Raw genomic sequence first — 26590 nt, 5'->3', positions numbered from 1 at the left:
GACCCTCCCCCTGTCCCTCACCTCTCCCCCCTCGCTCCCCTCCTGCAGCACCAAGCAGATGCTGGCTGAAATCATGCAGTTCCACTCTGGGGATTCCCTCAAGGAGATCCTGTCCCTCTCGGCCTCCAGAGAGCAGGTGAGCGGCAGGCTGGCCCACAGGTACTGTCTCGTTCACCCCCCACCAGCATGGCTGATGCCTTTCCCGGGAAGACAGCTGTGCTCACCAGTAATGTGAGCTCTGGGGGGCCGAGGCCTCTGCCCTTGACCCCCAGAGACCCTCAGGCTGCAGAGTGCCAAGACTCCACCTCCCTCCCTACTCCCCATTGAAATAAGAGTGAGCCCTGCAGGGACCCCAGCCCCTGCTGTCAGTGCTAGGAGTTGCTGGGGGTGCAGAGAGGCAGTCTGGGCAGGCTCCCTTGAAGAGCACCGAAGGGCCGGTGCTCAGCGTAGGGAGTGGGCTGCTTGAGGGCCTGGAGGCAGGAGAAGGTGCTGAGTGGTGGGTGGCCAGAGGCAAGTTGGGCCAGCTGGAGTACAGACTCAGCCAGGGGCTTCCCAGAGAACAGGTGGGGACAACCAGTAGAGGCCTGTCCCACAACGCAGGACAGAAGGAGGGAGAGAAGCCCAGATACCCTGGAGCCATCACAAAGCTCCGTCGTTGGGAGTCGCAGCCAGTGTCTACCGGAATCCTTTATGCTGTACTCCTAGTGGGGCCCCCTTGGCCGCTCTTCCTCTCAGGTGACCCGCGAGGCCCTTCAGCATCTGCGAGGCTGTACACTTTGATGTTCACAAGCCACCTCACCCCGCCCCTCCCCCTCTGGACCATGGCCTGGGGGCAGAATGGTAGGGCCTGCTAGACCCCTCAGCATCTCTGCCCCCCAGGAAGCAGCCCACAAGCGGCTGATGTGCCGACGCCAGGCCTGTGAAGCCCAGACCCCAGTGTCGCTGCGACGACACCGCTCGCTGACAGCTCACTCCCTCCTGCCGCTGGCAGAGAAGCAACAGCGTGTCCTGCGGAACCTGCGCCGACTCGAGGGCCTGGCTTTGGTCAGTGCCAGCGACGGCTACCAGGGGCTGGTAGACGAACTGGCCAAGGTAACGGCCTGGGCCTGGAGGGAGCGGAAGGGCGAGAAAGAGAGAGAGAGAGGGAGTGAGAGAGTGTGCGTGTATGTGTGTGTGTGCGTGTGTGTGTGTGTGTGCGTGTGTGTGTGTGCGTGTGTGTGTGCGCGCACGCATGTCCATAGTGCTGGCACCTCAAGGGCAGGCCTCTCCCTGGTGAGTGCCTACCCAAAATTGTCACCAGCCAGGGGAAGCCCAAGCGATCTCCAAGGGTCCTTTTTGAAGGAAAGGTCTCAAAATTCGTCAGGGAAGGGAGTATTCTTGAAACTCTCTTTCACTAAAAAACAAGGAGCCGTGGAACAGTTACTCCTCAATGGGGGAGAGGCCCTGAAAACGTCCTTCAAGGGTTTGGGATAGGGTCCTTGAGATTGCCCTCCTCCTAGGGAAAACAACCTTGAAATCTTCCTCTTCCTGCTCTTCCTAAAGATCCTTACAGTGAGTTGTTCTCGGGCCTGAATCAGACCCTGAGATTCTCCTGCCAGGAAGGGTCAACTCACCCCTCCCCTGGTGCCCCCAACCCCAGGACATCTGCAACCAGCGCAGGCACCGGCAGCGGCGGAAGGCAGAGCTGGTGAAGCTCCAGGCCACGTTCCAGGCCCTGAGCACTAAGGCCACCTTTTATGAGGAGCAGGGCGACTACTACAGCCAGTACATCCGGGCCTGCCTGGACCACCTGGCCCCCAGCTCCAAGTAGGTGCTCCCTTCCTACACTTTGAAGCTTGCCTGTGACCTCTCCTCCTGCCCATGTCGACCTTTGCCCCACTCTTTCACAGCTTTGATAGGGACATCTCACCCCAGAACAGCATGGTCCCTTCCTGACTCTGGTCTTTGAGTTTCACTCGCAAAGTCTTGGGTTCAAGTGCAGCCCCCTCCTCTTGTCTTCCACCAGTGAGAAGTCTTCCTCGGGGTCTAATTTCCTTCCTACCAGCCACAGAGAGAACTAGTGTCTTTGGTGTTGAAGGGTTTGTTAGATGCATTCTCTGGGGCCTTTTCTTCCTCAGGAGTTCTGGGAAAGGGAAGAAGCAGCCATCTCTCCATTACACTGCTGCCCAGCTCCTGGAGAAGGGTGTCTTGGTGGAAATTGAAGATCTTCCCACCTCTCAGTATGTGTCTTTGGAGGGCAGAATGTCAGACCTCTCCCATATCCTAACCTGGGGGTGGGGCTCTGGGCTGGGCACCAGGTGGGAGGGAAGGAGAGGCATGGTCCCTGCCTTGAAGGAGCTGCTAGAACAATGGGGAAGACACGACATTTCCAGACAGAGTTAAGGGCAGTGGGTGTGGTCTGGCACAGTTCTAGACACTCCAAGGCAGAAGATGCTGGGAAGGTGTCCTGGAGGAGAGAACAGTTGATTAGGGCTGGGCAGAGAGAAGAGCTGAGGTGTAAGCAGAGGTAAAAGTGGGAGGAGAAAGAGAGTGATAGAGGAGAAGCCTGGCTCTGGGTGACTCACAGCACTGCCTGGGATGAGCAGCAGTGGGTGGAAGAGTGCGGCTGTGGCCCTGGAAAGACGCAGTGGGTCCCTGTTTTGAATCCTGTTCTTGATAGCTTCAGAAATGTGATCTTTGACATCACCCCTGGAGATGAGGCAGGAAAGTTCGAAGTAAATGCCAAGTTCCTGGGTGTGGACATGGAGCGATTTCAGCTTCACTATCAGGTGAGGGGACACTCCCATGAGCCCTCAAGACACCCGATGGGCTTTCGGTGCTAGCCTAAAGATGGCAGCCTCGCCTGGCTTCCCTGGGCCGCGGATGACATCAGCTCTGTTCCCCACCCAATCCGTATCATCTATTCCTGAAGAGAAGGGTGATGGTCTGTGTAGCCCAAGCCTCTCTGTCCCCGTGCCCTGACACAGACCCCACTGCCAAGCATCAGGAGAGTGGAGTGGGCTGGTGATGTCAGAGCAGGATTAACATTTGAAGCCCTATCACATGTCAGGGACTTTACACATTACCTCATTTAATCCTCTCCGAAACTCTCAAGCATTATCCCTATTTTATAGGCTCTGAGACTAAAAGGTTAAGAAGCCGGCCTAAGTCATAAGCCAGTGTTCAGGGAAGCAGTGATTTTAAATCCAAATCTTTTTGCTCTGCTGTTTTGTCTTTTAAATGATTTCAAGCCCTGGCTCTGCTTGAATTGACATTTGGTCAAGTCACTGTACTTGTCTCTTGGCCTCGGTTTCCTCATCTGTGCAGGGGGTTTCAATGCCCACTTCAGTGGCCAGTGCCACTGGATGACTGTGTAAGGCTCCAAGATGTTAGTGTTTTATAGACTAGCTGTATGGGCCACCGTGAGAAACCCTCAAACTTGCTTCCCTGCCCCTTCCCTCCCTCCTAGGACCTCCTGCAGCTCCAATACGAGGGTGTGGCTGTCATGAAACTCTTCAACAAGGCCAAGGTCAACGTCAACCTTCTCATCTTCCTCCTCAACAAGAAATTCTTGCGGAAGTGACAGAGGCAGTGGGTGCTACCCAAGCCTTTCTTACCTCGCTGGATGCTTTTCTTAACACTAATGCACTATTCCACTTCCCTGCAGACACCCAGAGCTCAGGACTGGGCAGGGCTCGAGGAGTCTCACCCTTTCCCCAGCTGGGAGGAGTTTGTCTACCTGGCCACAGGCAGGGACTCTAATTGGCCCAAGCGAACCCTGTCTCTGAGTCTGGCTGTGTGGCTTTGAAGTCCCAGAACCCCACGGTTTTCCAGCCAGATGGTAGGGAATGAACCTAGGGCCTGCCCTTTGACCTGAGAAAGCTATTGCTCTTGCGTCTGCTGCTGCCCTCCCAATACCGTGAGCACTGCCCCAGCGGCCTGATTTCCTGCTGCCTCCCTTCCCTTCGCAGACCCCAAAGCCAGGGGGTCCCTGTCCCCACTCCCACTTCATCAGCTGTGTGTGTTCCTGCCCTGCTGAAGCCCAGGCCACTCTGTGACGCCTCACACCCTCCAGCCCGTCACCCTCACACCGGGTGGACGGCGCTCGTGAATGCCCATGTGGCATTGTGACACGGTTGCCATCCAAGGCGGCCTAGGCAAGATGACCCTCCGTTAACCTCAAATCTCATTCCCTTGTTTACAGTCTGTTTTACATGCGGGTCACTAGGGTATTTATTCTCTCCTACCCCTATACTCTGTGCAGCCTTAATCATGGCTTGCTTTCTTTTTGAGCTCAGAGAAAGAGTTCCCATTTCCCTGTTCAAACTAATATTCATGCCAATCTTTTATACCTTGTATATAAAGTCACCTTGGATCACTCGTGTTTAAGATCTCATTACTTCAGCTTCATACGGTACAAAAAGCAGTCTTCCCCTTTTCTCTCTCACCCTCAGGATTCTTGCACCTTAGAGCTGACTCTTCCAGGCAGTTTCCATAGATCTGCCGTCTTGTCTCAGCCACTGTCTCTCTCTTGTCCCCACATCTACCCAGCTTCCTGTCCCTGTGGCCCTTCTGATTTCATTTTAATAAAAGCAGCTGTTACCCCCACATCTGTTGTTAACCCCTTATTTCACTTCCTGCGCAGGCCTCCAAGTTCTGGGACAGATGTTCCCTGGTGAGCTGGGGAGTCCTTCCTGCAGCCTCCCCCAGCCTCCTGCCTGCCTCGGCTGTGGGCCCACTCTGCCTGCCTGAGCTCATCAATGCTTAATGAGATGTGGCGTTTATTCCTCTCTTCCCTCCCCCAGGGGACAGAGAGTAGGAAGAAATGCTTAGGTTTTGATTCTGCTTTTATCAGCCACTCTGAAGACTAAAGCCAAGAGGAGGAGAAACCAGTCCAGCTTCTACTTCATCCGTTTTGCACACATTTGCTGCAAATTCTTTTCCTGAGCCTTGGGTGATGACACCAAAGGTGCTTGAGCCACAGCTCCTTAGTATCATGGGTTCTACACTATGATCAAAATCCCATGTCCATGAGGAAAGCCGCCCTCCTTTCCTCCCAGGTTTCAGGAAGCACGGAGGGGAGTCTGGAGGAGGGGACAGTCTATACAGACACCCGTCCTGACATCAGAACTCCCAAGCAGCTCCTACTGGGCGGGTGCACACAAGTTTGCCCAGTGCAGCCCATCTCCCTGCACTCCGTTCCATTCTGTCACTCAGGATCTGTCTTGCTGTCACATTCAATCTCAGTCACATCCTCTGCCCCCCTTAACATGTCACAGCAAAAACTTCAAGTACCGCCTCGCTCTGGGTGACAGTGACACGTACCAGTGGATCCAAGTTTCTGTACATGATCAGTCATCATTAAAAGTCCCACACTCACCAAACGGCTCCAACACTACCCCACTGTGATGCCCCCCCACAAGCACATGATCTCAGCTGCAGGCACCGCATGTAGAAAAGTCACAACAGCTACCGTTACTGCTGGGATATTTACATACACTTATTCCTCACAACAACTCTACAAAGGTAAGCAGTCACCATTTTTGTTTAACAGATGATGAAACTGTGATTCAGAGGATTAGATAACTACCCAACGCTACACAGCTGGTAAGGGGCAAAAAGTCTTTAAACTCGGGCCCATCTGCTCAGATTATATTCCCTTGCATTTTTCTCTTCTCTGAAGCATTTCCACTTCCTTCACCCCACACTCTCATGCCACTCTCTTCTTCCAGGTTCACCTGACTCGACCCTAGTGATGGTCCCTGATGAGCTTCAGTTCATCAAGTCTTCTCCTAACTGTTGATGCCCAATCTGAGATACGGACACTTAGCTCCAATGGTTGGGGCTCTACACCAGTGCAACCTCCTCGGAGGACAATTTGGCAACATCAGAAATATAAGTGCAGGGTGCCAGGACAATGCAATGGGGGGAAGAGTAGTCTTTTCAACAAATGGTGCTGGGACAACTGGATATCCACATACAAAAGAATGAAGTTGGACCCCTACCTCACACCACAAACAAAAATTAAAACATCATAAACCTAGACATAAGAGCTAAAACTATAAAACTCTTAGAAGAAACACATAAATTTTCATGACACTGAAAGCACAAGCCACAAAAGAAAAAGTATTGATAGATAAATTGAACTTCATCAAAATTCAAAACTTGTGCTTCAAAGGACACTTCCAAGAAAATAAAAAGACAACCCACAAAATGGGAGAAGATATTTTCAAACTATATATCTGACAAGGGATTTATATCTACAATGTATAAAGAACTCTTATGGGGCTTCCCTGGTGGCACAGTGGTTAAGAATCCTCCTGCCAGTGCAGGGGACGCGGGTTCGAGCCCTGGTCCGGGAAGATTCCGCATGCCGCGGAGCAACTAAGCCCACGAGCCACAACTACTGAAGCCCGCACGCCTAGAGCCCATGTTCCGCAATGAGAGAAGCCACCACAATGAGAAGCCCGCGCACCGCATCGAAGAGTAGCCCCCCCGCTCGCTGCAACTAGAGAAAGCCCATGCACGGCAACAAAAACCCAACACAGAAAAGGAGGGAGAGAGGGAGGGAGGAAGAAATTTAAAAAAAAAAAAAAGAAACTCTTACAACTCAAAAATAAAAAGCCCAACTAAATGGGCAAAGAATTCGAAAAGCCATTTCTCCAAAGAAGATATACAGATGGCTAATAAGCACATGAAATGATGCTCAACATCATTAGTCATTAACAAAATGCAAGTCAAAATCATGAGATACCACTTCACCCCCACTAGGATGGCTAAAGTAAAGTAGGTAATAACAAGTGGTGAGGATGCGGAGAAATTACAAGTCATATATTGCGAGGGAGCTTGTACAATAGTGGAGCCACTTTGGAAAACAATTTGGCAGTTCCTCAGCATTTTAAACATAGAGTTACCATATGAGCCAGCAATTTCACTCCTAGGTATATACCCAAGAAAATTGAAAGCATACGTCCACACAAAAATCTGTACATAAATGTTCATAGCATCATGATTCATAGTAGCCAAAAAGTGGAAATAATCCAAATGTTCATCAACTGATGAATAGATAAACAAAAGGTGATATATCCACACAATGGAATATTATTCAGCCATCAAAAGGAAGTACTGATATATGCTACGACATGGAAGAACCTTGAAAACATTATGCTAAGTGAAAGCCGAACACAAAAGGTCATATATTGTATGATTTCATTTATATGAAATGTCCGGAACAGAAAGTAGATTAGTGGTTGCCGGGGCCTGGGGAAAGGGGAGAATGGAAAGTGGCTTCTCATGGATATGGGGTTTCTTTGAGGGATGTTGAAAATATTAATTAAATAGTGGGGATGGCTGCACAGCTCTGTGAATATAGTAAAAAACCACCTGATTGTACACCTTAAAAGGGTGAATTTTATGGTATGTGAATTATATTTATTTTTTTTAATGTAAGCATACATACCCAGTAAGGAATTTTTCCTGTGGAGACACCTGTATAAGGGAGCAAAGAGCTCCGGAGCGTTTGTGGCAGTATTATTTGTAATGGTGATGATCTTAGAAAGGCAGCCACACAACGGTACATTATGCAGCCAATAGAAATGATGAGCTAGATCTGAGTGCAATGATGTGAAAAGCTGTCAATGGTACATGTTGTTTGGAAAGATACACAAGAAACGTGGCAGTGGTCACCTTTGGGGAGGAGGAAGTATCTTTCTGTGCTGTTCTTACAGTGAGCTTATACTAGTCTTATGAAAAGGAAAGCCAACGCACGCTATGGCTCTAGAACTGAGGTGTGAACATCACGGAGGAGTGGCGTGTCCCTTGTTCTACAGCAGTGCTGCTGGGATTAGGCACCACAAGCTGTTCCTGGTCCGCTACTGGGACACATGCCAAAATTGAGAACAAGCATTTAGAAACTCACAGCCAGCAGTTTTACCCCTGAATCTAATAAAAGATTGAGTTTATATTTTATAAGTCTGTTCATTTCATTTTTCTAATAACTAGTTTTTATTGTATTTCACGAAAATATCAGTCCATAACAGATGGGAAATCTTAAGATGTCACCCTTCATTACAGACAGCTTGAGAAGAACTGTTCTACAGGGAATACTTTTAGTCATGTGACATAAGAATGCATCAGCAGGGACTTCCCTGGTGGCACAGTGGTTAAGAATCTGCCTGCCAATGCAGGGGACACGGGTTTGAGCCCTGGTCCGGGAAGAGCCCACATGCTGTGGAGCAACTAAGCCTGTGCGCCATAACTACTGAGCCTGCACTCTAGAGCCCATGAGCCACAACTACTGAGCCCGTGCACCACAACTACTGAAGCCTGCACGCCTAGAGCCTGTGCTCCACAACAAGAGAAGCCACCACAATGAGAAGACCACACACCGCAACAGAGTAGCTCTCGCTTGCCGCAACTAGAGAAAGCCCGCACACAGTAAGGGAGACCCAACGCAGCCAAAAATAAATAAATAAATTTATTTAAAAAGAAAAAAGTGCATTAGCACTGGGGTTTCTGGTTTTTTTTTTTTTTAATATTTATTTATTTATTTATTTGGTTGCTCCAGGTCTTAGCTTTGGCAGTCAGGCTCCTCAGTTGCGGCTTGTGGGCTCCTTAGTTGTGGCATGCAAACTCTTAGTTGCAGCATGCATGTGGGATCTAATACCCTGAGCAGGGATCAAACCCAGTCCCCCTGCATTGGGAGCCCAGAGTCCTAACCACTGAGTCACCAGGGAAGTCCCACATTGGTACTGTTGAATTAAACCAGAGGGACTGAATGGACTAGCTGAGATCACACTATATATGCAATTTTAGAGTCTGCTTTATTCATTTAGCTGTGAAAAACATTCTCTATGTCTTAAAAATTTCTTCAGGGCTTTCCTGGTGGTGCAGTGGTTAAGAATCCGCCTGCCAAAGCAGGGGACACAGGTTCGAGCCCTGGGCCGGGAAGATCCCACATGCCGCAGAGCAACCAAGCCCGTGTGCCACAACTACTGAGCCTGTGCTCTAGAGCCCACGAGCCACAACTACTGAGCCTGCGTACCACAACTACTGAAGCCCGCGCGCCTAGAGCCCGTGCTCCGCAACAGGAGAGGCCACCGCAATGAGAGGCCCACACACCGCAATGAAGAGTAGCCCCCGCTCACTGCAACTAGAGAAAGCCCGCGCACAGCAACGAAGACCCAACACAGCCAAAAATAAAATTAATTAATTAATTAATTAAAAACAAAAAAAAATTCTTCAAAAACGTTATTAATGTCTATAACATAACCCATATAGTTCATATATTTAACATTCCCATAATATTGGACAGTTTTCCATTTTCATTAATTTATATAATTCTGCAATGGATATCCTTGGGTATAAGATCTTTATTTACATTTCTAATTATCTCCTTAGAATGCTAGGACAGAAATTACTAGATCAAAGAGCATGAAATTTTAAAAAATTAGGTTTTTCCAGATTATAACACATATTCATTGTAGAAAATTTAGAAAATATTTAAAAAGCAAAAAAAGGTTAAAATAATTCATGATACCATCACCAAATGGTAGCTACTTGTAATATTTTGATGTATTTTCTTCTAATCATATTTGTAATTAGAATCACACTATGCATCTTATTTTGTAACCTGCTTTTTCCATTTAACACTGTAAAAAATTCACCATATTAAATGGGATATACCATAATTTACTTAATCCATCCACTATAAAATAACCATATATACTTAATCCATCCACTATAAAATAACCGTCTAGAGGGTTAAGTTTTGATATATAGAAGAATGTTATGTTGCAAATCCCTTGTAGGGGGCTCTGTTGGCATTGTTCTCTCTGGGTCTTTTTTTTTTTTTTTTTTTTTGGCCATGCCATGCGGCACACGGGATCTTAGTTCCCTGACCAGGGAGCGAACCTGTGCCCCCTGCAGGGGAAGCCAGAGTCTTAACCACTGGACTGCCAGGGAAGTCCTGAGTCTTTTCCTTTAGGGTACTGATTCTCTCTTCCTCCAAATGACTGGTGGGATTAATGGTTAGCAGAATCTGCCTCCCCCTGACCAGGACACTGGGCTCAAGGCTATAGAATAGACACAGACTCCCTTCCCTTCTGCAATCAGAATTTGAATTCTGAGGGTGGCACCCCGGAAGGAAAGCCAGTTGAAGCTGAGTCACCAGCTGGCAGCACCCTGGAGAGACAGCCAGCAGTTTCTGACACTGAGATCCCTAGAGGGGTCAGTGTGTCATCTTTCCCAGGTCAAGTCATCTCACTCCTTACAACCCTGAGCGCTATCAGCATCTCCTGACAGATCCCTGCTTGCTGAAATTCCTCAGCGCCATGTTTTATTATTTACAAAGATTCCTTCCTGATTCATCTTTCTACCTAAATCTTTGTGCCTGGGTTTATTTCCTTGGATTATACTCCTAGAAGGGAAGTTGCTGTGTCAAAGAGTAGGCACCTTTTAAAGGCACTTTTTGCATGTGACCTAATGTCCTCCAGCAAATCTGTATCAATTCACAAAGAAAGAGGGCACAGAAGGTGAGAGAAAACCGGTACACCCTATGGGGCCAGTACTCCTTGATCCAGAATGAAGCCCAGCCTGACTCTTGCAAATCAACACAAATCTGCCCTCGTGGGGCTTGCGAAACCTCTCAGTTGCCTTCCTACCACTCCCAGTGTAGCATAAGAAGGCCCCTTCCTCGGCAAGGAACACACATTTTAAAAATACAGATTGCCAAATGCTATGTGGTACCCTGGACTGAATCTTGGGAAGAAAAAAGGACACCAATGGGAAAACTGGTGAAAATGAATAAAGTCTAGAGTTTAGTTAATAATAATATGCTAATATTGGTTTCTTAGTTTTGACAAATGTACCACAACAATGTAAGATGTTAACCTTAGGGATATACAAGAACTCTCTGTACTGTTTTTGCAACTTTTCTGTAAATTGAAAACTATTCCAAAATTAAAAGTTTATTTAAAACTCTATTACACCAATTTATAGTCCCACTAAGAGGGCATAGAAGTGTTAGTCTTACCACGACCTTGCCGACAGCAAGTATTTTTAAAAATTCAGTCCTTCAGCAAATATTTATTAAGTGCCGTCTCTGTGCCAGGCACTATCCTAGGTACTTGGGATCCGTCGTTAAACAAAGCAGACATAGATTGATGCCCTCATGGTGTTGACATTGTAAAGAAAGACAGATACTTTAGTATGTTAGAAGTAACAAGCGCTTTGAACAACAAGGATTTACTGTATAGCACAAGGAACTATATTCAATAGCTTTTAATAAACTATAATGGAAAAGAATTGAAAAAAGGATATAGATCTATACATATATAACCGAGTCACTTTGCTGTACACCTGAAACTAACACAATATTGTAAATCAACTATACTTCAATTGAAAAGAAAAGAAGTAGGAACTTCCGTGGTGGCGCAGTGGTTAAGAACCCGCCTGCCAATGCAGGGGACACAGGTTCGAACCCTGGTCTGGGAAGATCTCACATGTCACAGAGCAACTAAGCCTGTGCACCACAAATACTGAGCCCGTGTGCCACAACTGCTGAACCCCGCACACCTAGAGCCCGTGCTCTGCAACAAGAGAAGCCACCGCAATGAGAAGCCCACACACTGCAACTAAAAGTAGCCCCTGCTCGCCACAACTAGAGAAAGCCTGTGCGCAGCAAGGAAGACCCAACGCAGCCAAAAATAAAGAAATTTAAAGAAAAAAAAAGAAGTAATAAGTACTTTGGAAAAATCAGAATAAGGGACAGCACGGGTGAAGGGGAGGAATAAAGGGTGGGTTACGATTTTCAGGAGGGTGATAAGGAGAGGCTTCACTGAGGAGGAGGCATCTCGGCAATGACTTGAAGGAGGTGAAGAGGTAAGCCATGTGGATATCTGGAGAAAAGGTTTGAGAGATAAGGTGGAAGGACCGATCGTGTATGGCCTTGTTGGGGTCACACGAGATGTGGCAGAGACCACTAAATGCTCACCCCAAACCCCAATTACTCTGCTACATTCCCCAGCCCCTTGCAGCTAGACAGGTCTATATGAACAGTTTGGACCAATGAAATGTGAGAGGAGGTGTAGTGTGTCACTTCCAGGCTCACAGGCGACAAAAATCCCACATGTGATTTTCTGGTCTTTCTTTCCCTCATCGGTATCTGTGGTCCAGAGAGTGCAGCTACAAGATGGTAGAGCCTCCATCGGCCTGGGTCACTACCGAGTGGCTACCTGGAGCAGAACTTCCCCCTACTATCCTATGTGTGACAAGTGTCATGAGCTGAGTCACCAGCGGGTGGCACCCTGGAAAGACAGCCAGGCACTGTCTGGCACTGAGACTTACTATCTTCAGCTACTGAGATTTGGGGGGTGGTCATCACCGCAGCACAACTTAGCCCATCTGGCCTGACACAGAAGGACTTGGCTTTGACCCTCTGTTAACCGAATCCATTGTTCGTTTGAAAACTACAAGCGTGATTGTTTAGTTTTCATTTTTTGATAATGACTGAAATAGCAGATTATATTTTCTAAGATGGCCATAACAAACTCTCCCAGCCCCCATGCTCTCCTTATCATGGCATCGGCCCTCCTCCCATTGAGAGTTGGCCTTTATGTTCCCTTCCCTTGAATCTGGGCAGGCCTAGAACTACACTGAAAGTGAGGCTCTGGGACCTCTAAAGGTAAGTCACAAATGATATGGCTTCTGCCCAGTCCTGTTGGAACATTTGTTCTTGGTAGCCTACAGCCATGCTGTGAGGAAGCTAAGCTGACACAGAGGAGCCAAGTGTAGGTTCCAGTTGACGTTCCCAGCTGAGGTCCTAGCTGACAACTAAACATGTGAGGAAGCCTTTGGGAAGACTCCAGCCATTGTCTGTCTGCAACTCCATGAGTGACCCTAAGACAGAACTGCTTGGCTGAGCTCAGGCAAGCCCAGAACCATAATGATAACGATGATGGTGATGAAGGTGATGATTGTGATGATGATGATGATGATGATGATGATGATGTTTTAAGCCACTACGTTTTTTGTTGTTTTTTTATAAATTTATTTATTTTATTTATTTTTGGCTGCGTTGGGTCTTTTTTGTCTGGGCTTTCTCTAGTTGCAGCGAGCGGGGGCTACTCTTCGTTGCGGTGCGCTGGCTTCTCATTGCAGTGGCTTCTCTTGTTGCGGAGCACGGGCTCTAGGCATATGGGCTTCAGCAGTTGTGGCATGCAGGCTCACTAGTTGTGGCTCATGGGCTCTAGAGCACAGGCTCAGTAGTTGTGGCGCACGGGCTTAGTTGCTCTGTGGCATGTGGGAGCTTCCCGGACCAGGGCTCAAACCCATGTCCCCTGCATTGGCAGGCGGATTCTTAACCACTGCACCACCAGGGAAGTCCCCTAAGCCACTAAGTTGTAGGGTGGTTTGTTACATAGCAATAGATAACTGGAAGAGTGAGGCTGAATATTTTCACTATTCTTACCTAATATATTGAAGTCTTTTTACACCAACATGCCACTCCTTACCAAGCCTGGCTTTTCTCTTTCCAGATAAATATGTGAAAAAGGGTGAGACAATGGATGGAACTACCAGAGATGTCCCTCAAAATGGACTCAGAACAAAAATGTTCTGGGAATAGCTGTTCAGTTAACACACGTAGGTATTCAATAAATAGTTGTTAAATGAATGAATGATCCTATCCATGGGGGGTGGGGAGATGGGAGATGTTGGTCAAAGGGTACAGACCTCTAGTTATAAGAGGAATAAATTCTGGGATCTAATGTACAGCATGGTGACTACAGTTAACAATACTGTATTCTATACGTGAAAGTTGCTAGGAGAGTAGATCTTAAATGTTCTCACCACACACACACACACACACACACACGATAATTATGTGAGGTTTATGGAGGTGTTAACTAACCCTGTTGTGGTAATCATTTTGCAATACATACATGTATTAAATCATCACATTGTACACCTTAAATTTATACAATGTTATATGTCAATTATATCTTAATAAAGACAGAAAAATAATAATAATGCTGTCCAAACTAACACATTGTAAAACTATACCCCAATAAAAATAAATAAAATAAAATATTAATGCTGTCCACATTTCTGCATCTTGTTTAAATATATTATAATCAACCTAATTAAATGGTTTCATGAATTTCAGATGCATTATACAACATTCCCCAGAAATACCAATCTATTAAATAATTTTATTATAAAAGGCTTACAGCAAAGTTTTACTTTTTCCTTCTCTTCAGTTTCCTTTTCATTAAACAAATAAAATAATGTATATTGTATCTCAATGTCAAAGACTCAAGGAATAGATACGAAGGTAAGCTAAAACATCTGCTACCTATTTTCCCCAGAGGGAAGGTTTATTGATAGTTTGGTATGGATCCCTCCAGCCCTTCTTTATATATATTATTTGCATTTATGTATATGAACTTTTTGTGGCAGAATGTATTTTCCAAAAATGGCCATGACACCATTTCCCATCCCACATGCTCTTCCAAAACATTACCACACTCCCTCAGGTGGGGGCTCTGTCCTCTACCCCACAGCCTGGGCAGGCCTCTGGGCCTGTCTCACTAAGGTGTGACAAAAGTGGTGCTAGGTGACACCCAAGTCTTGTCATAAGAAGCAATATTGATTCCCCTTGGCTGTCTGTGTTAGGACACATACTTCTAGAGCCGTAAGCCACATTGTAAGAAGTCTGGCTACCCTGAAGCCCCCATGCTGGAGAGACCACAAAGATAGACTACAGAGGGAATAGATCATAGCTTTTCTGGACCCCTGCTTGAATGTTCCCACCCTGCTTGAGTGTTCCCACCCCATGTGCCAGACATGTGAGGAAGCTTTCACCTTAACCCCTATCAGAGTGTGACAGTGTAAGACCCTGAATGAAAAAGCCACTAACCATTAGCTAATTGATTAATATACATATATCTATGTATATTAGGCTTACTTGCATAAATGACCTACTATTATATAGATTGCTCTGAGACTTGCTTTTTTCACTGAGCAATTTCTGAGACTGATGTGTGTCAGTGGGCTCAGATCCACTCCACGTTTTGTAAGGCTGTGCAGCATTCCATAGCATAGATATTCCATAACAGGGCATAGAAGATTTTCAAACATCTTTTAGCTGGGGCCTGCCTCTTCAAAGGAAAAGTATTCTTGGAAGCCCACTGTTTAAAACAAGTGAAACAAGCCGCTGGGGCCCAGACAGAGCCTCTCCTCACTACACTCCATGGAGGGAGGGACCCGTCCTTGAAAGAACTCCTAGCTTTTTTTTTTTTTTTTTTTTTTTTATTTATTTATTTATTTATTTATTGTTTTTGCGGTACGCAGGCCTCTCACGGTTGTGAACTCTCCCGTTGCGGAGCACAGGCTCCAGACACGCAGGCTCAGCGGCCATGGCTCACGGGCCCAGCCACTCCGCGGCATGTGGGATCCTCCCGGACCGGGGCACGAACCCGTGTCCCCTGCATCGGCAGGCAGACTCTCAACCACTGCGCCACCAGGGAAGCCCAGAACTCCTAGCTTTTGATGACACATTTAAAAATCACTCACCTTGGGACTTCCCTGGCAGTCCAGGGGTTAAGACTCCACCCTTCCACTGCAGGCACTGGTTCGATCCCTGGTGGGGGAATTAAGATCCCACAAGCTGCCCTTGCATGGCCAAAAAAAAAAAAATCACTCACCTCATAGAGGGTCCAACAGTAGGTCACAGCAGTGCTTCCTGTCTGTTTTTTATTCTCTTTCTCTTTTTTTAAGGTATAATTGGCATATAACATTATATTAGGTTCAGTTGTACAACATAATGATGATTCTATATTTGTATATATTGTGAAATGACCAGCACAATCCATCACCACACATAGTTCCAATTTTTTTTTCTTGTGATAAGCGCGTCTCAGTCTTGAATGTACATTCGAATCACCTCTGAATCTTGTTAAATGCAAGTTGTGGGACTTCCCTGGTGGTCCGGTGGTTAAGACCCCACGCTCCCAATGGAGGGGGCATGGGTTCGATCCCTGGTTGGAGAACTAAGACCCCGCATGCCGCACAGCGGGGCCAAAAAAAAAAGGTAAAAAAAAAAAAATGCAAGTTGTGATGAGTAGGTCTGGAGTGGGTCGAGATTCTCAGCAGTTTTTACCGTCTCCCAGGTGATGCCTGTGCCCACTTGAGTGGTCAGGGATTAGCAAACCCCAGCTAGCTCCTGATGACCCCTGCTTTTCTCTCTCACCTACCAAAATGGTGGTGGGGGTTATCTTTCCCTCCTCCTTATTATTATTATTTATTTATTTTGGCTGTGAGGCATGTGGGGTCTTAGTTCCCCAACCAGGGATCGAACCTGCGCCCCCTGCAGTGGGAGCGCGGAGTCTTAACCACTGGACCACCAAGGAAGTCCTTCCCTAAAGATTGGAAGCTCCTATTTTCACCTCCAGTCTTTGGCTCCCCTTCTATTCTCCAGAACTCCAGAATTCCTCACAGATCGGGGGCCATGCCACCACAACCATCTGTGCAAATTCCCTCTGCGCTGCTGCGCTGCTGAACTTCACGGGGTGGAAACAGGAAGTTGCTGAACGAATGGGCTGTAGACTTGATTCTCACTTTTCCAGAACTTCAGTTCTCTCATTTCCACTTTAAATATCTGTTTTAGGAGAGAAACGGGTAGAAAACTGGAGTTGGGAATTGTGTTCCCTCTGTCATCTGTCACCATTACTCAGCCTGCTCCAGCAGAGGACCCTTTTTTGGCCCTTTCTCAACACTTTTGCTCCAGACATGACCTTCCCCCGCCCCCTGCCATGAGAGAAAGAGAGAAACCTCTAAGATAGTCCACAAACCTCCACCGGGCTTTGAGCATCCTGGTACTATACCAACAGATTTGCACCACTCTGGAATCTGGCCTTGGCTACATGTGACCCTCTCCTTCTGTAGGGGATGGAAGGAGAAGGCCTTTGTAGCAAGGCACCATACATACGTCATTTACATTAACTACTGTAATCTCTGCAGTACTTTATGAGTATCACCCTCACGTTATCACTGAGGAAATTGAGGCTCAGAAAGGGTCAGTGACTCACCTAAGGTCACACCGCTAGAAATGACTGAGCTGGGATTGGATCTCAGACCTGCCTGACTCAGCATTTTGCCCAGGCTTTCTCTAAACCTGAGCAATTCTGAGGTTCCTGTGTGACCATGCTGGGTCTCTGAGTGCCCTTTTCTCCCTCATTGGCACTTTCAGTCCTGAATTCATGAGGATACAGTCCCAACTACGCCCTGGGGTCTCCCCTCCGTGTGGAGTCCTGGGCCCCTCTAGCGTTCCTGTAACCACGTAGTCAGGGTTCTCTTATTGGGCAACAGTGAGACCATTTTGTCCCTGACCTGACTGGGCACACACAGGCCTGGGTTGGAATCCCACAGCCACCTGTTGTGTGAATACAAACACGTTCCTTAACCTCTCTGAGCTTCAGTTTCATCATGTGTAACATGAGGATGATAACTCTATGTCAGATGGGCTATTGGAGGATGAGAATAGTGCCTCTAATGCCTTTCAGAGTGCTTGGCATCCAGCAGGAGCGAAAACAAAACAAGCTTGTACCTTTTTTATCCTCAATTTTTAAACTTTCTCATGGATCAGGACTAAGGTGGCCTCTCATTGGCCCCTGCGTCTTCGCAGCAACACAGCCCTCCAGGGGCAAGTCAGGAGTGTGTGAGATGGAGCAATTTCCTAGCTCTTACTGAGAGCAGGAGGGGGCTGAAGCACACCCCGTTCCCTGTGGAATTTGGGGACCATGCCAGGACAGACCGCAAGCAGTTATTAACCAGTATGTGCAACATGTGTGAGTGGAGAGCGATGGGAGAACCAGAATTTGGCGAGACACCAGCTGGCAGGCTGGCACTCCACACGGGGAGCTGGGTATGGACCATCACGGTGCCCACCCCTCGTCACTTCCCCAGCTCCCTATCACAGGTGCTCAGTAAAACTTGTTGAACGAAGATGCTCTTTGGGGATAGGGGCTGAGCCAATGGGGGAAGCGATAGAAGAATGGTGATGGCCCTGTGTCCACACTGCATGAAGGCCTGAGCTGCTTCCTGATAGACCTGTTAGAGGTGTGGTTGGGTGGGTGACAGGGCTCAAAGGAGAAACAACAGAGTCGTTCCTTTTGATGGTTACCACTGTCAAACTCCAGCCAACTTGAAAATAAATTTAAAGTAATAGAATAAAAATAATGAAATACTGTGGGGAACTTCAGCTTTGAGAACACTGAGACTTCCAGGATGAGAGAGGGATCCTGCTGCCAGGCTGCCTCTCCTCTGCAGAGCCTCTGTCTGACTGGGAGGCCAGTGCAGGTTCCAGCCAGCCTCTCCTCCCATTCCAGCTCCTGCCAAGCTTCTACCCTCCGGCCTTTGCAGTTCTGCAGAAGCTCCTACCTTTTGGTGGGTGGGGCAAATCCTTGACCCCTTCTATCACCCGATGAAAAAATGCTTGACCTGGTCTTTTGTCCCCTACCTCCCGTCCCCACTCCCAAAAGCCCTCAACAGATAGTCCGGAGCTTCCCTGGTGGCGCAGTGGTTAAGAATCCACCTACCAATGCAGGGGACACGGGTTCGAGCCCTGGTCCGGGAAGATCCTACATGCCGTGGAGCAACTAAGCCCGCGCGCCACAACTACTGAGCCTGCGCTCTAGAGCCCGCGAGCCACAACTACTGAAGCCCGCGCACCTAGAGCCTGTGCTCTGCAACAGGAGAAGCCACTGTAATGAGAAGCCCGCGCAACGCAACGAAGGGTAGCTTCCGCTCGTCGCAGCTAGAGAAAGCCCGTGCGCAGCAACGAAGACCCAACACAGCCAGAAATAAATAAATTAATTTTTAAAAAGAGATAGTCTGATGAGTACCTCACAGGCAAGCCCACACAAACAATCATAGCATCCTGGAGAAGGACCATACACACACTCATTAACACGTGGAGTGACAAGTACACCTCTCCTCTGTAACCATCATGAGGAGGATGCGAGAGGAAGCCTTGAGCTTTGTCCACTCTGTTCCTTTACTGTCTCCTTGCCTCCCCTGCCCCCTACAAATGGTGCCAGGGCCCCCTCCTATGCCGCCACACAGGTACAGCCTCTGGTTGCTTAGCAACGGCGTGCCTCTTCCCCCTACCTCAGCAACCTCCCCTTGTAGCTCTAGTAGCAGCCACAGCAGGGAGAGCCAGGCTGGACCTGCCAGGAGTTGCTGCTGCTGCTGAAAGGGAATGTGTGGGAACAAGCCCCCAAATAGGCCCAGGTGTGAAACCCAAGGTTCTTTTTTAACACACAGGTCCCACACTGACTCTCGGAAGGTCCTGCCACCCTCCCCTGTCCCTAGCTTCTGCCAGGCTGCTGGTTCCCCCTCCCACACTGGACATCTCACCCCACTGCTGTGCTTTCTCTGCCCTGGGTCTCTGGATCTTCCCCATGTGGTCTGTTCCCCTCTTGAGGCGCAAGGCCCCTTGTCCTTTGTCATCCTATAACTCCACATCCACATGTGTTTGTCTCTGGGGTCTCAGTGGCTGTCTTAGGCTCTCTTTCAGCCCCTCCTGCTCAGACTGAGTAACTGCCTGTCTCCCCTTCACTAACACCAATCCCCTCACTCCCCACCTCCAAAGACTGGTCACTGGGATGACCCCATGTTGCCCCAGCAACCATGACCACATCTCTTGTTACCACCTTTCCAGGAAAGGTCTGTGGTGGGAGAGGCTTCACCGAAATGGCCCCCAGGGGAATCCTGCTTTCTGCACTCAGCCTGCTCTGGGCTTCAGTTTCAATGGAAACTGACACTGGACTTCTGGCCAACTAGAAGAAGACCAGGTCCAGAAAAGAAAGAAAGTCCTCCCCGCTGCCTTCCCTCCATCCGATCAGCTACAATGTCAGAGTCCCCAAGAGAAGCTCCTGAAGAGACTCAGCGCCTGCAGTGGGCAGGAACCTGCCCCACCCAGAACAGTGCTGCCCAGCCCCCAGCTGATAGAGTGCCCTCCCAGGGCATGGTGTCCATCCCCCTGTCTGTTTCCACCTGACCTGACCTCTTTACCTACACTCCCTGCCACCCCACCTCCCTCAATCCCTTAGGCTTGGGTTTGACAATATTACCTGCGGGTTAAGAACCAGGACTAGGGAGCAGTCAGCAAAGAGATGGCTGAGAGGAAATACTTTGAGTAAAGGGAGACCGGGTGGAGCCCAGGCACAGCAGGGTTGGAGGGATGCTGAAATGAGAGCATGAGGGAGATTTAGGGAGGGAGACCTGGATTCTCCTCTTCTAGCAGAGGAAGCCAGCAAACAGCAGATGGAACTTTCAGGCAGGAGGCTGGACTGAGTGACCTCACCCAAACCCTGTGGTCTGCTGCTTTTGCAACCTGGCGAGTCTCCCAGCTCTCCTGGGTCCCCAAGTAGGAGAGCTTTTTATAGTTCACTCCCCAACTTGGGTTTGAATAATTAAACAAGATGGACAGAAATAGTAGCCGGACAGCTAAGGCGGGTTATTTTGGGGTTTTCTGGAACACAGAGTGCTCCTGGGCGGTACCCTACCCCCGCAGGGGGTGGAGCCAGCATGAAGGCCGATGGGAGATTCCTGTGGGGGAAACCCACCCGCACCCCCCAGGGTTCCTTGGGTTGACATGTTTGCTCTCAGCCAGAGGAGGGTCTCACCACATCTTCCTGGTCTTGAAGGAAGGAGAGGGCTCTCACTTCCCTCTGCTCATAGCTCCTCCCCTGGCAGGAAGTCCCTTCTGTTGTCTGTCAGCCCTTCTACTTCAGAGATGGTGACAGATATTGAAAATCAGATCGATAAGCAGCTTCAAGACAGGCTGAACCAGGACGAGGTGGCTACTGCTCCTCTGGCCAAGGAGCTGGAATCAGGTGATAGGAGGTCTTGTGTCCCCCTCGCCCTTCACTATAACTGTTGGAAAGCTGTGGAGGGAATGAGGGTTGGAATGGGGGATGGGAGGCAGAGCTGGGGAGACGAATTGATGGGGGGACAGACTAGGCTCCAGGGAAGAAAAGGCCAAAGATGGATTAGTGTTGGGGCTGAGAAACTCTGAAGGGGCAAGAAGCTCTCTTCTAGCTCCCTAGTGTCCTGTGTTCCTGGCAGATGCCCAGCCTGGGTTTGCTGGGACAGGGTTCTAGCAGCTGGGGATGGGGAGAGGTGGGGAGGGCCCCTTCAGGTCTCCATTGCAGACCAATCATTTGAGGCTTGTTTGCATAATACTTTTGGTTCAACCACAGAGATTAGGGCCTCACCCCAACTCTACCTTGAGGCTCTACCACAGAGCTTAAAACCTGGGGCCAGAGGGGGCACTTGTAATGTTTTCTCTCTTTGGTAACAACTTCAGGGGTGGGTTTGGAGGTCAGATTTCAGGAAATACTGAAATACTCATTCATTCATGTTTATTCATTCAACAAACATTTTAAAAGCACAAATTGTAAGCCTTGCATTGTGTTGGTGCTGGGAATAAATTAGTACGGCAAGCTCCTTGCTCTCAAGAGGCTTGAAGTTTAGTGGGGGAGATGGCCATCTTAAAACCTGCTCTCCACCATTATTGAGTGCTTACTATGCATTAGATACCATATAGGAACTTCACAAAAATTGTCCCATTTAATCCTCATAACAAATCTGTGGTCTAAGCATTAGCCCCATTTGACAGTTATTAGAACCAAGATGAAGAGATTTGTCCAAAGTCACTCAGCTTGTAAACTATATAAATGGAACTGGAACCTACGTTTATGTGATTCCAAGTTCGGGCTCTTAACCACTGCCCTTGTGGTCGCTAATGCCTGGAAGGAAGATGTAAATTCATTAAACGCCGTGGGTGTTCAAAAGAGAGTGAGATTGCCTTTAGCTTCGGGTATGTGCTACGCGTAGCTGGGTGGGGCAATCAGGGAAAGCCTCCTAAAAGAGGTGGCTTTGCATCGTACTCAATTCATTCTACAAATACTTAAATTGAGTATCTACTACGCCCTTGTTGTTGGTGCTGAGGATCCCGAAGTGACCGAAGTCCTTGCGCTGTGGACATGCTGGGCAGGGATAGAGGAAAGGCCGAAATTATAATTGCGCGAGTCGTAAATGCCAAGTTTCCTTTACCCTCAGAGTTGTTCTGCTCCTCCTGGGTTTCTCTCCCAGAAGCAAATACCCAAACTTCTGGGGAATCTAGAGGAAAGGCCTGTCCGTCCTACTCTGGGAAGTCCTTCCTAACGTCTATCCTGCATTTCTTTCTGTTCCAACAGAGTTCCCCACCTCCCATTTCATTCCTCTTTTTCAAGGCCAAATCTCACAGCACTAACCCGGCAGTCCGAGAGCGTCTGGCCCTTTAAGGCCACCTTCTTCCCCCCACGTGCCGTCTGGTTGGGCTGGCGACGCTGACGCACGTGTGACGTCAATGGCAGCTGGCGGAGTCTGGGCACGAGGAGCGAAGATGGGGTGGGGGTGGGGGGGGCAAAAGCGAGAGGGCGGTTCATTTGCATTTAAAGGGTCCACTCCAGGGTTAGCGATCAAGGCTTTAAAGAAATGTGTATTTGGAAAACTTTCCGTCTTGCACTATGGGGCAAGAAAAAGGCGTGGTGTAGCTAAAGTCGGTGGTGACTCAAGTTTGCAATGTCAATTATGTCCTTCCGCGGGAAGGGGGAAATAGTCCGTCGGTGCCCGGGCTGGAACCACGTGACATGGAGGGGGCGGTGGGGGGTGGGGAGAGGGAAGAAGGGAGGAGCTGGGGAGACGACTGTCGGGCTTCGTTTCAGCTGCCCCCACCCCCACATCCTGCCCACCCTCCTGCAGCTGCCACCACATCCTGCCCAGCCGGGGGCAGGGAACTCGTGGGGGGGGGGCACTCACCCAGGACCCAGGTTAGGCACCCCTTCCCTACCTCCTTCATTTCCAGGGTGGGGCGTCTGCCCTTTGCCCTGGGCCTGGCCCCAGGCACCCTGGCACTGAGCTTGGGGCACAGTTCTGCCAACACAGTCTTGGACACCTCTCTGCCCAACTCCGCCCCGCACCCTGCCCCCGCCCAAAGCGGGACTTGTTCGGTCCCAGATCAGAGCCCCATCCCTGGACTAGCACAGTTATCAATAGACAATTAGAAGTGTTCAATAACGTTTTTATAGTCTTAACTCAGATACACAGCTACAAACACATATACAGATTCATGAAACAGACTTTTGCTGAGCACATTCCATGCCAGGCCCTGAAAAGCCCTGAAGACTCAAAGTTGAGTTAAACTGCTGCCCTCAAGGAGTTCAAAATCTAGTGAAGGAGAGTAAATTAGAAACCAAAAATGTCACTACAATGCAGTGTGTACTGATGAGGTAGATACACAGAGTGGAGAACACTATACAGAATCAGAGGTACAGGAAGACACACAAGTCGAAGGATCACCAGTATATTACCCATGCTGATGGCCCTTCCCCTCACAAGTGAGGTGGAAGATGGGAAAGATTGGGAGCCTTTGCTGGGATTACTGGAAGACTGGGAGGAAGAATGATCAGCCCAATGGAAAGTATGACATGGATGGAGGTGAGGATGGAGATTGTCCAAATGACTGTGGAGAAGGCAAGAGGGTTAACCAAGCAGCCAGTTAGAGGCTGAAACAGCAGTAATGGCTTCCCATAGTTATGAAACAACAGTCAGGAGAGAAGCAGCCCTTGTGGATGAGGGAGACCTTTCCAAATTAAGTTGGATAGGGATGCTTGGGGAGGTGTGACTAAAGGGAGCTATTGATGTCCCTTTGCCATATAAATTGATGAAGATGATACAGTACTGAGGAGTTTACACACACTTTTTAGGACTTTGGTGGGCATCTGTCCGACTCACAGGGGATTTTATAGCAACGTTAGTTGACTTTTCTCTAAGAAAGATGGAGTTGGTAGTCAGAGGGAGAGAAGGAAAAATGAGACCCAGCCATCTGAGCCTGCCTAGGCATTTTCCACCTAGCACATCCTGGGATGGGTAGTCCAGGGGCTAGAAGAAAAAGATGTAGTGAGTCATTTTCAGGAAGTCTTTATTATAATCTAACTTCCAGCAACACTCCCTAGATCCTTTCTTAGTTCTCCATGGAAATCAAGACCTCATGTTTATTACTTTTCCTTTCCTATGAAGTTCTCTCTATAAATACATGTATATGTAAATTCTATTCTACTTGTAATGTCAGCCTCTCCTGCTCTTTCCTACTCTGTTTTCTAGTGGATTATCATTTCAGCATCTCAGGGTCCAGGACACTCCGTCTCCCCCACTGAGCTTTTCCCTGCCCTCCTTTCTCCCCCCTGCTCTTCCTGGCCCTTTAACACCCTCCTAGGTGACTCACCTACCTTCCTTCCTCATTCCTTTATTTAGGACCCAACATTCCAAGGCAGGGAGGACCAGGTGGCCAATCACAGCCCTGGCAAACCTACCTCGGGCTTGAGATTGGCTGGAGCTGTGGTTGGCGGGAGGCTCACCACTCAGATCTGTAGGATGTTGGGGAGGGGGTTTCTGGGAAACAGCCCTGGGAAATAATTTGTTCTGGGGCAGCTAATGGTTTTGAAGAGAATCTTTCCAATAGAGCTGGGGCCAGAGGGTCTCTAGCTTGAGAGCCTCAAAACTGGAGGCAGGCTGAGAACCCAGCTTTCTCAGTGTCCTGGGGGCTTGGCTGCCCCCTGCCCACTTTTTTTTCCTGTGATCTGGGACCCAGTGGTCTGAAGGCTGAGTTCCCAGGCCTGTTCCTAAGAAGTCTTTTCCAGCAGCCCTGGATCTCTCCAGTCTCAACATTCTGCTTTCCCGACGTCGGAAACAGCCGGAAAATAAACACCCTGATGACTAAACGGTTTCTCCAGCTAGAGCCTGGGGAAGCACTAAAAATAGAGGCCACAAGTGAGGGGAGGTTCCCCACTTGAGGGAGGGGGGGGCACTTTCCCATCCTGCTATTGCCACAGCCCCAGGCCTGGCACAAGACTCTGTTCTTCTAGAGTCCTTGGGGACAGGGCAGATGGGCTCCCCCTGCCTACACTGAGGTCTTTCAGGCAAGCTAGCCCTGCCTGGTAGGGAAGACTGACATCTTCTGGTGCTGGGGCCCCATCTCTCAAATCTAATGGGGAACTAAGAAGCTATGTTTGGGGACAAAGTGGAACACTCTAAATCAGGTTTCCTGAAGGAGGGGCCAAGTGGAAGAGTTGGAAACTGAGGCCAAGGAAATAGGAGCTTGCTGGCTTCCTGTCTTAAAGCATACAAGATAAGCCTCCAACCTATTTGCAAAGCAATTCCACTGAACTTGCCTCCACTAATGCTTGTATGAGATAATGGGCCTAAAGGGGGTCTTGACAGTCCAGCCCTTGAATTATTATAATGCAGCATGAGGTACTGTTCAAAGCAATCTACTTGTATGAACTAATTTAATCTTCACACCAATTTATGAGTTAGGTACTATTATCAAAATCTCTTATTTTACCCATGAGGATCATGAGGTACAGGGAAGTTAAGTAACGTGCCTCTGTTCCCAGTTAATAAATGGTGGAATAAGGATTTGAACCAAGGTAGCTTGACTACTCCAAAGTTGATGCCTCTTATCACCATAACATGCTGCCTCTTTCGGGATATATTCGTCTCTTCAGCCCTTAACCTAGAATTGAGTCTTTGTCCAGTAAATCAGACCCAGCCAGATAGAAATCAGGGTGTGTGAAGAACTGAGTGCCCTTCTGTTCTCCAAGGTTCTTTGAGATCTAAGCCAGATTCCATCATTTCCTCAAGCTCAAGGTAGGAAGCAGACGTTGGAGTAACAGGGATGCTGGGAGAGGAAGTCTGATGGGTCAGTTGTCCAGTAGGCATGGCACCCACACTCCTGTTGCAGGGCACGAGAAGATTCACCACACCCTGGAGCAAACAGGAATTAAAAACTTTTTAAAACAGCTACTACTGCTTCTTTAATAAGATGCTTTGGGGCGTTTCCTGTGCTGGGGGAAATTAGGGTCACACCCCTTTAAATTGCCCCCTCGGCTGTAAGTGTTCTGGGGCCGCAGGCACTGGGGATTAGGTCACCCACGAACTATGAGCTGTCGCTTTAAATTGATGGGCGTCTGCCGAGCCGGGCTCCGGGAGGGGAGGGGGCCTGTCTCAGGTAGAGGGAGCAAGCGAGCTCTCCAGGTAACCCCCCAGAAATGAACGTGTCCCTTTAAGTGGAGCTTCGGCACACCCTAAGTGAGGAAGATGGAATCTTTTCAATACTTAGCGTCTACCCTTAATTTATCTACTTAGACTCCCACCTCCCAAATCTCCTGGGGCTTGGGGGATGGGGGGAGCTGTCGAGGTAGAGTGTGTGTGTGTGTGTATGAGAGAGTGTGCACGCAGTCCGAGGAAGCTCCCGGGAAAGGACGTCCTCGAGCGCACGGTGGCAGCAGTGCTAGGCGGCCGTCCGGCCAGCTCGAAGCGGGGGCACCACGGGCGCGGGCCGATCCCTTTAGGGGCCTCTGGGTCTCGCGTGCCTACTTTGCCTCGGTCCGTCGCTGTCTCCCTCCCTCCCGGCTGGCGGAGGGATCTGCCGCTCCCGGCGCCGCAGCCTAGCTTGGAAGGGCGGTGGGGTGGGGGCCGACCCGGCCCGGCTCGGCCGGCCCGA

General features: G+C 48.8%; 2 protein-coding genes and 2 long non-coding RNA genes across 9 annotated transcripts in view; 2 read left to right on the top strand and 2 right to left on the bottom strand.

Moving 5' to 3' along the window:
• The window catches only part of IQGAP3 (IQ motif containing GTPase activating protein 3), a 40407-nt gene extending 35820 nt beyond the window's left edge, over nt 1-4587 (top strand). For all 5 annotated transcript variants that reach the window (XM_067728195.1, XM_067728194.1, XM_067728196.1 and 2 more), the window contains 6 exons: nt 49-136; nt 880-1092; nt 1640-1806; nt 2118-2219; nt 2660-2768; nt 3449-4587. In XM_067728195.1, the coding sequence (XP_067584296.1) occupies nt 49-136; nt 880-1092; nt 1640-1806; nt 2118-2219; nt 2660-2768; nt 3449-3562 (793 nt within the window). In that variant the 3' untranslated portion in view covers nt 3563-4587. The remainder of the gene's footprint in view (nt 1-48; nt 137-879; nt 1093-1639; nt 1807-2117; nt 2220-2659; nt 2769-3448) is intronic.
• Nucleotides 981-20799, bottom strand: LOC137219509 (uncharacterized). Its single transcript, XR_010941156.1, has 4 exons — nt 20667-20799; nt 20112-20224; nt 15684-16636; nt 981-1106 (listed from the first exon to the last, which is right to left on the bottom strand). It is a non-coding gene; the product is annotated as an uncharacterized lncRNA (long non-coding RNA).
• MEF2D (myocyte enhancer factor 2D) overlaps nt 20742-26590 on the top strand; it is a 39970-nt gene continuing 34121 nt past the window's right edge. Inside the window, exon 1 of one of the 2 annotated variants that reach the window (XM_067728202.1) lies at nt 20742-20876. The gene's annotated coding sequence lies outside the window, so the exon portion shown is untranslated. Of the gene's footprint in view, nt 20877-26098; nt 26122-26590 lie in introns of those variants that run through there. The other variant, XM_067728201.1, reaches the window with a different exon arrangement.
• Nucleotides 23091-26579, bottom strand: LOC137219508 (uncharacterized). Its single transcript, XR_010941155.1, has 2 exons — nt 26464-26579; nt 23091-25851 (listed from the first exon to the last, which is right to left on the bottom strand). It is a non-coding gene; the product is annotated as an uncharacterized lncRNA (long non-coding RNA).

The sequence above is a fragment of the Pseudorca crassidens genome, chromosome 2, assembly GCF_039906515.1.
Source record: "Pseudorca crassidens isolate mPseCra1 chromosome 2, mPseCra1.hap1, whole genome shotgun sequence".
Lineage (NCBI taxonomy): Eukaryota > Metazoa > Chordata > Mammalia > Artiodactyla > Delphinidae > Pseudorca > Pseudorca crassidens.
The sequence above is the reverse complement of the archived record's forward strand: the minus strand, read 5'-3'. Positions and strand labels throughout refer to the sequence as shown.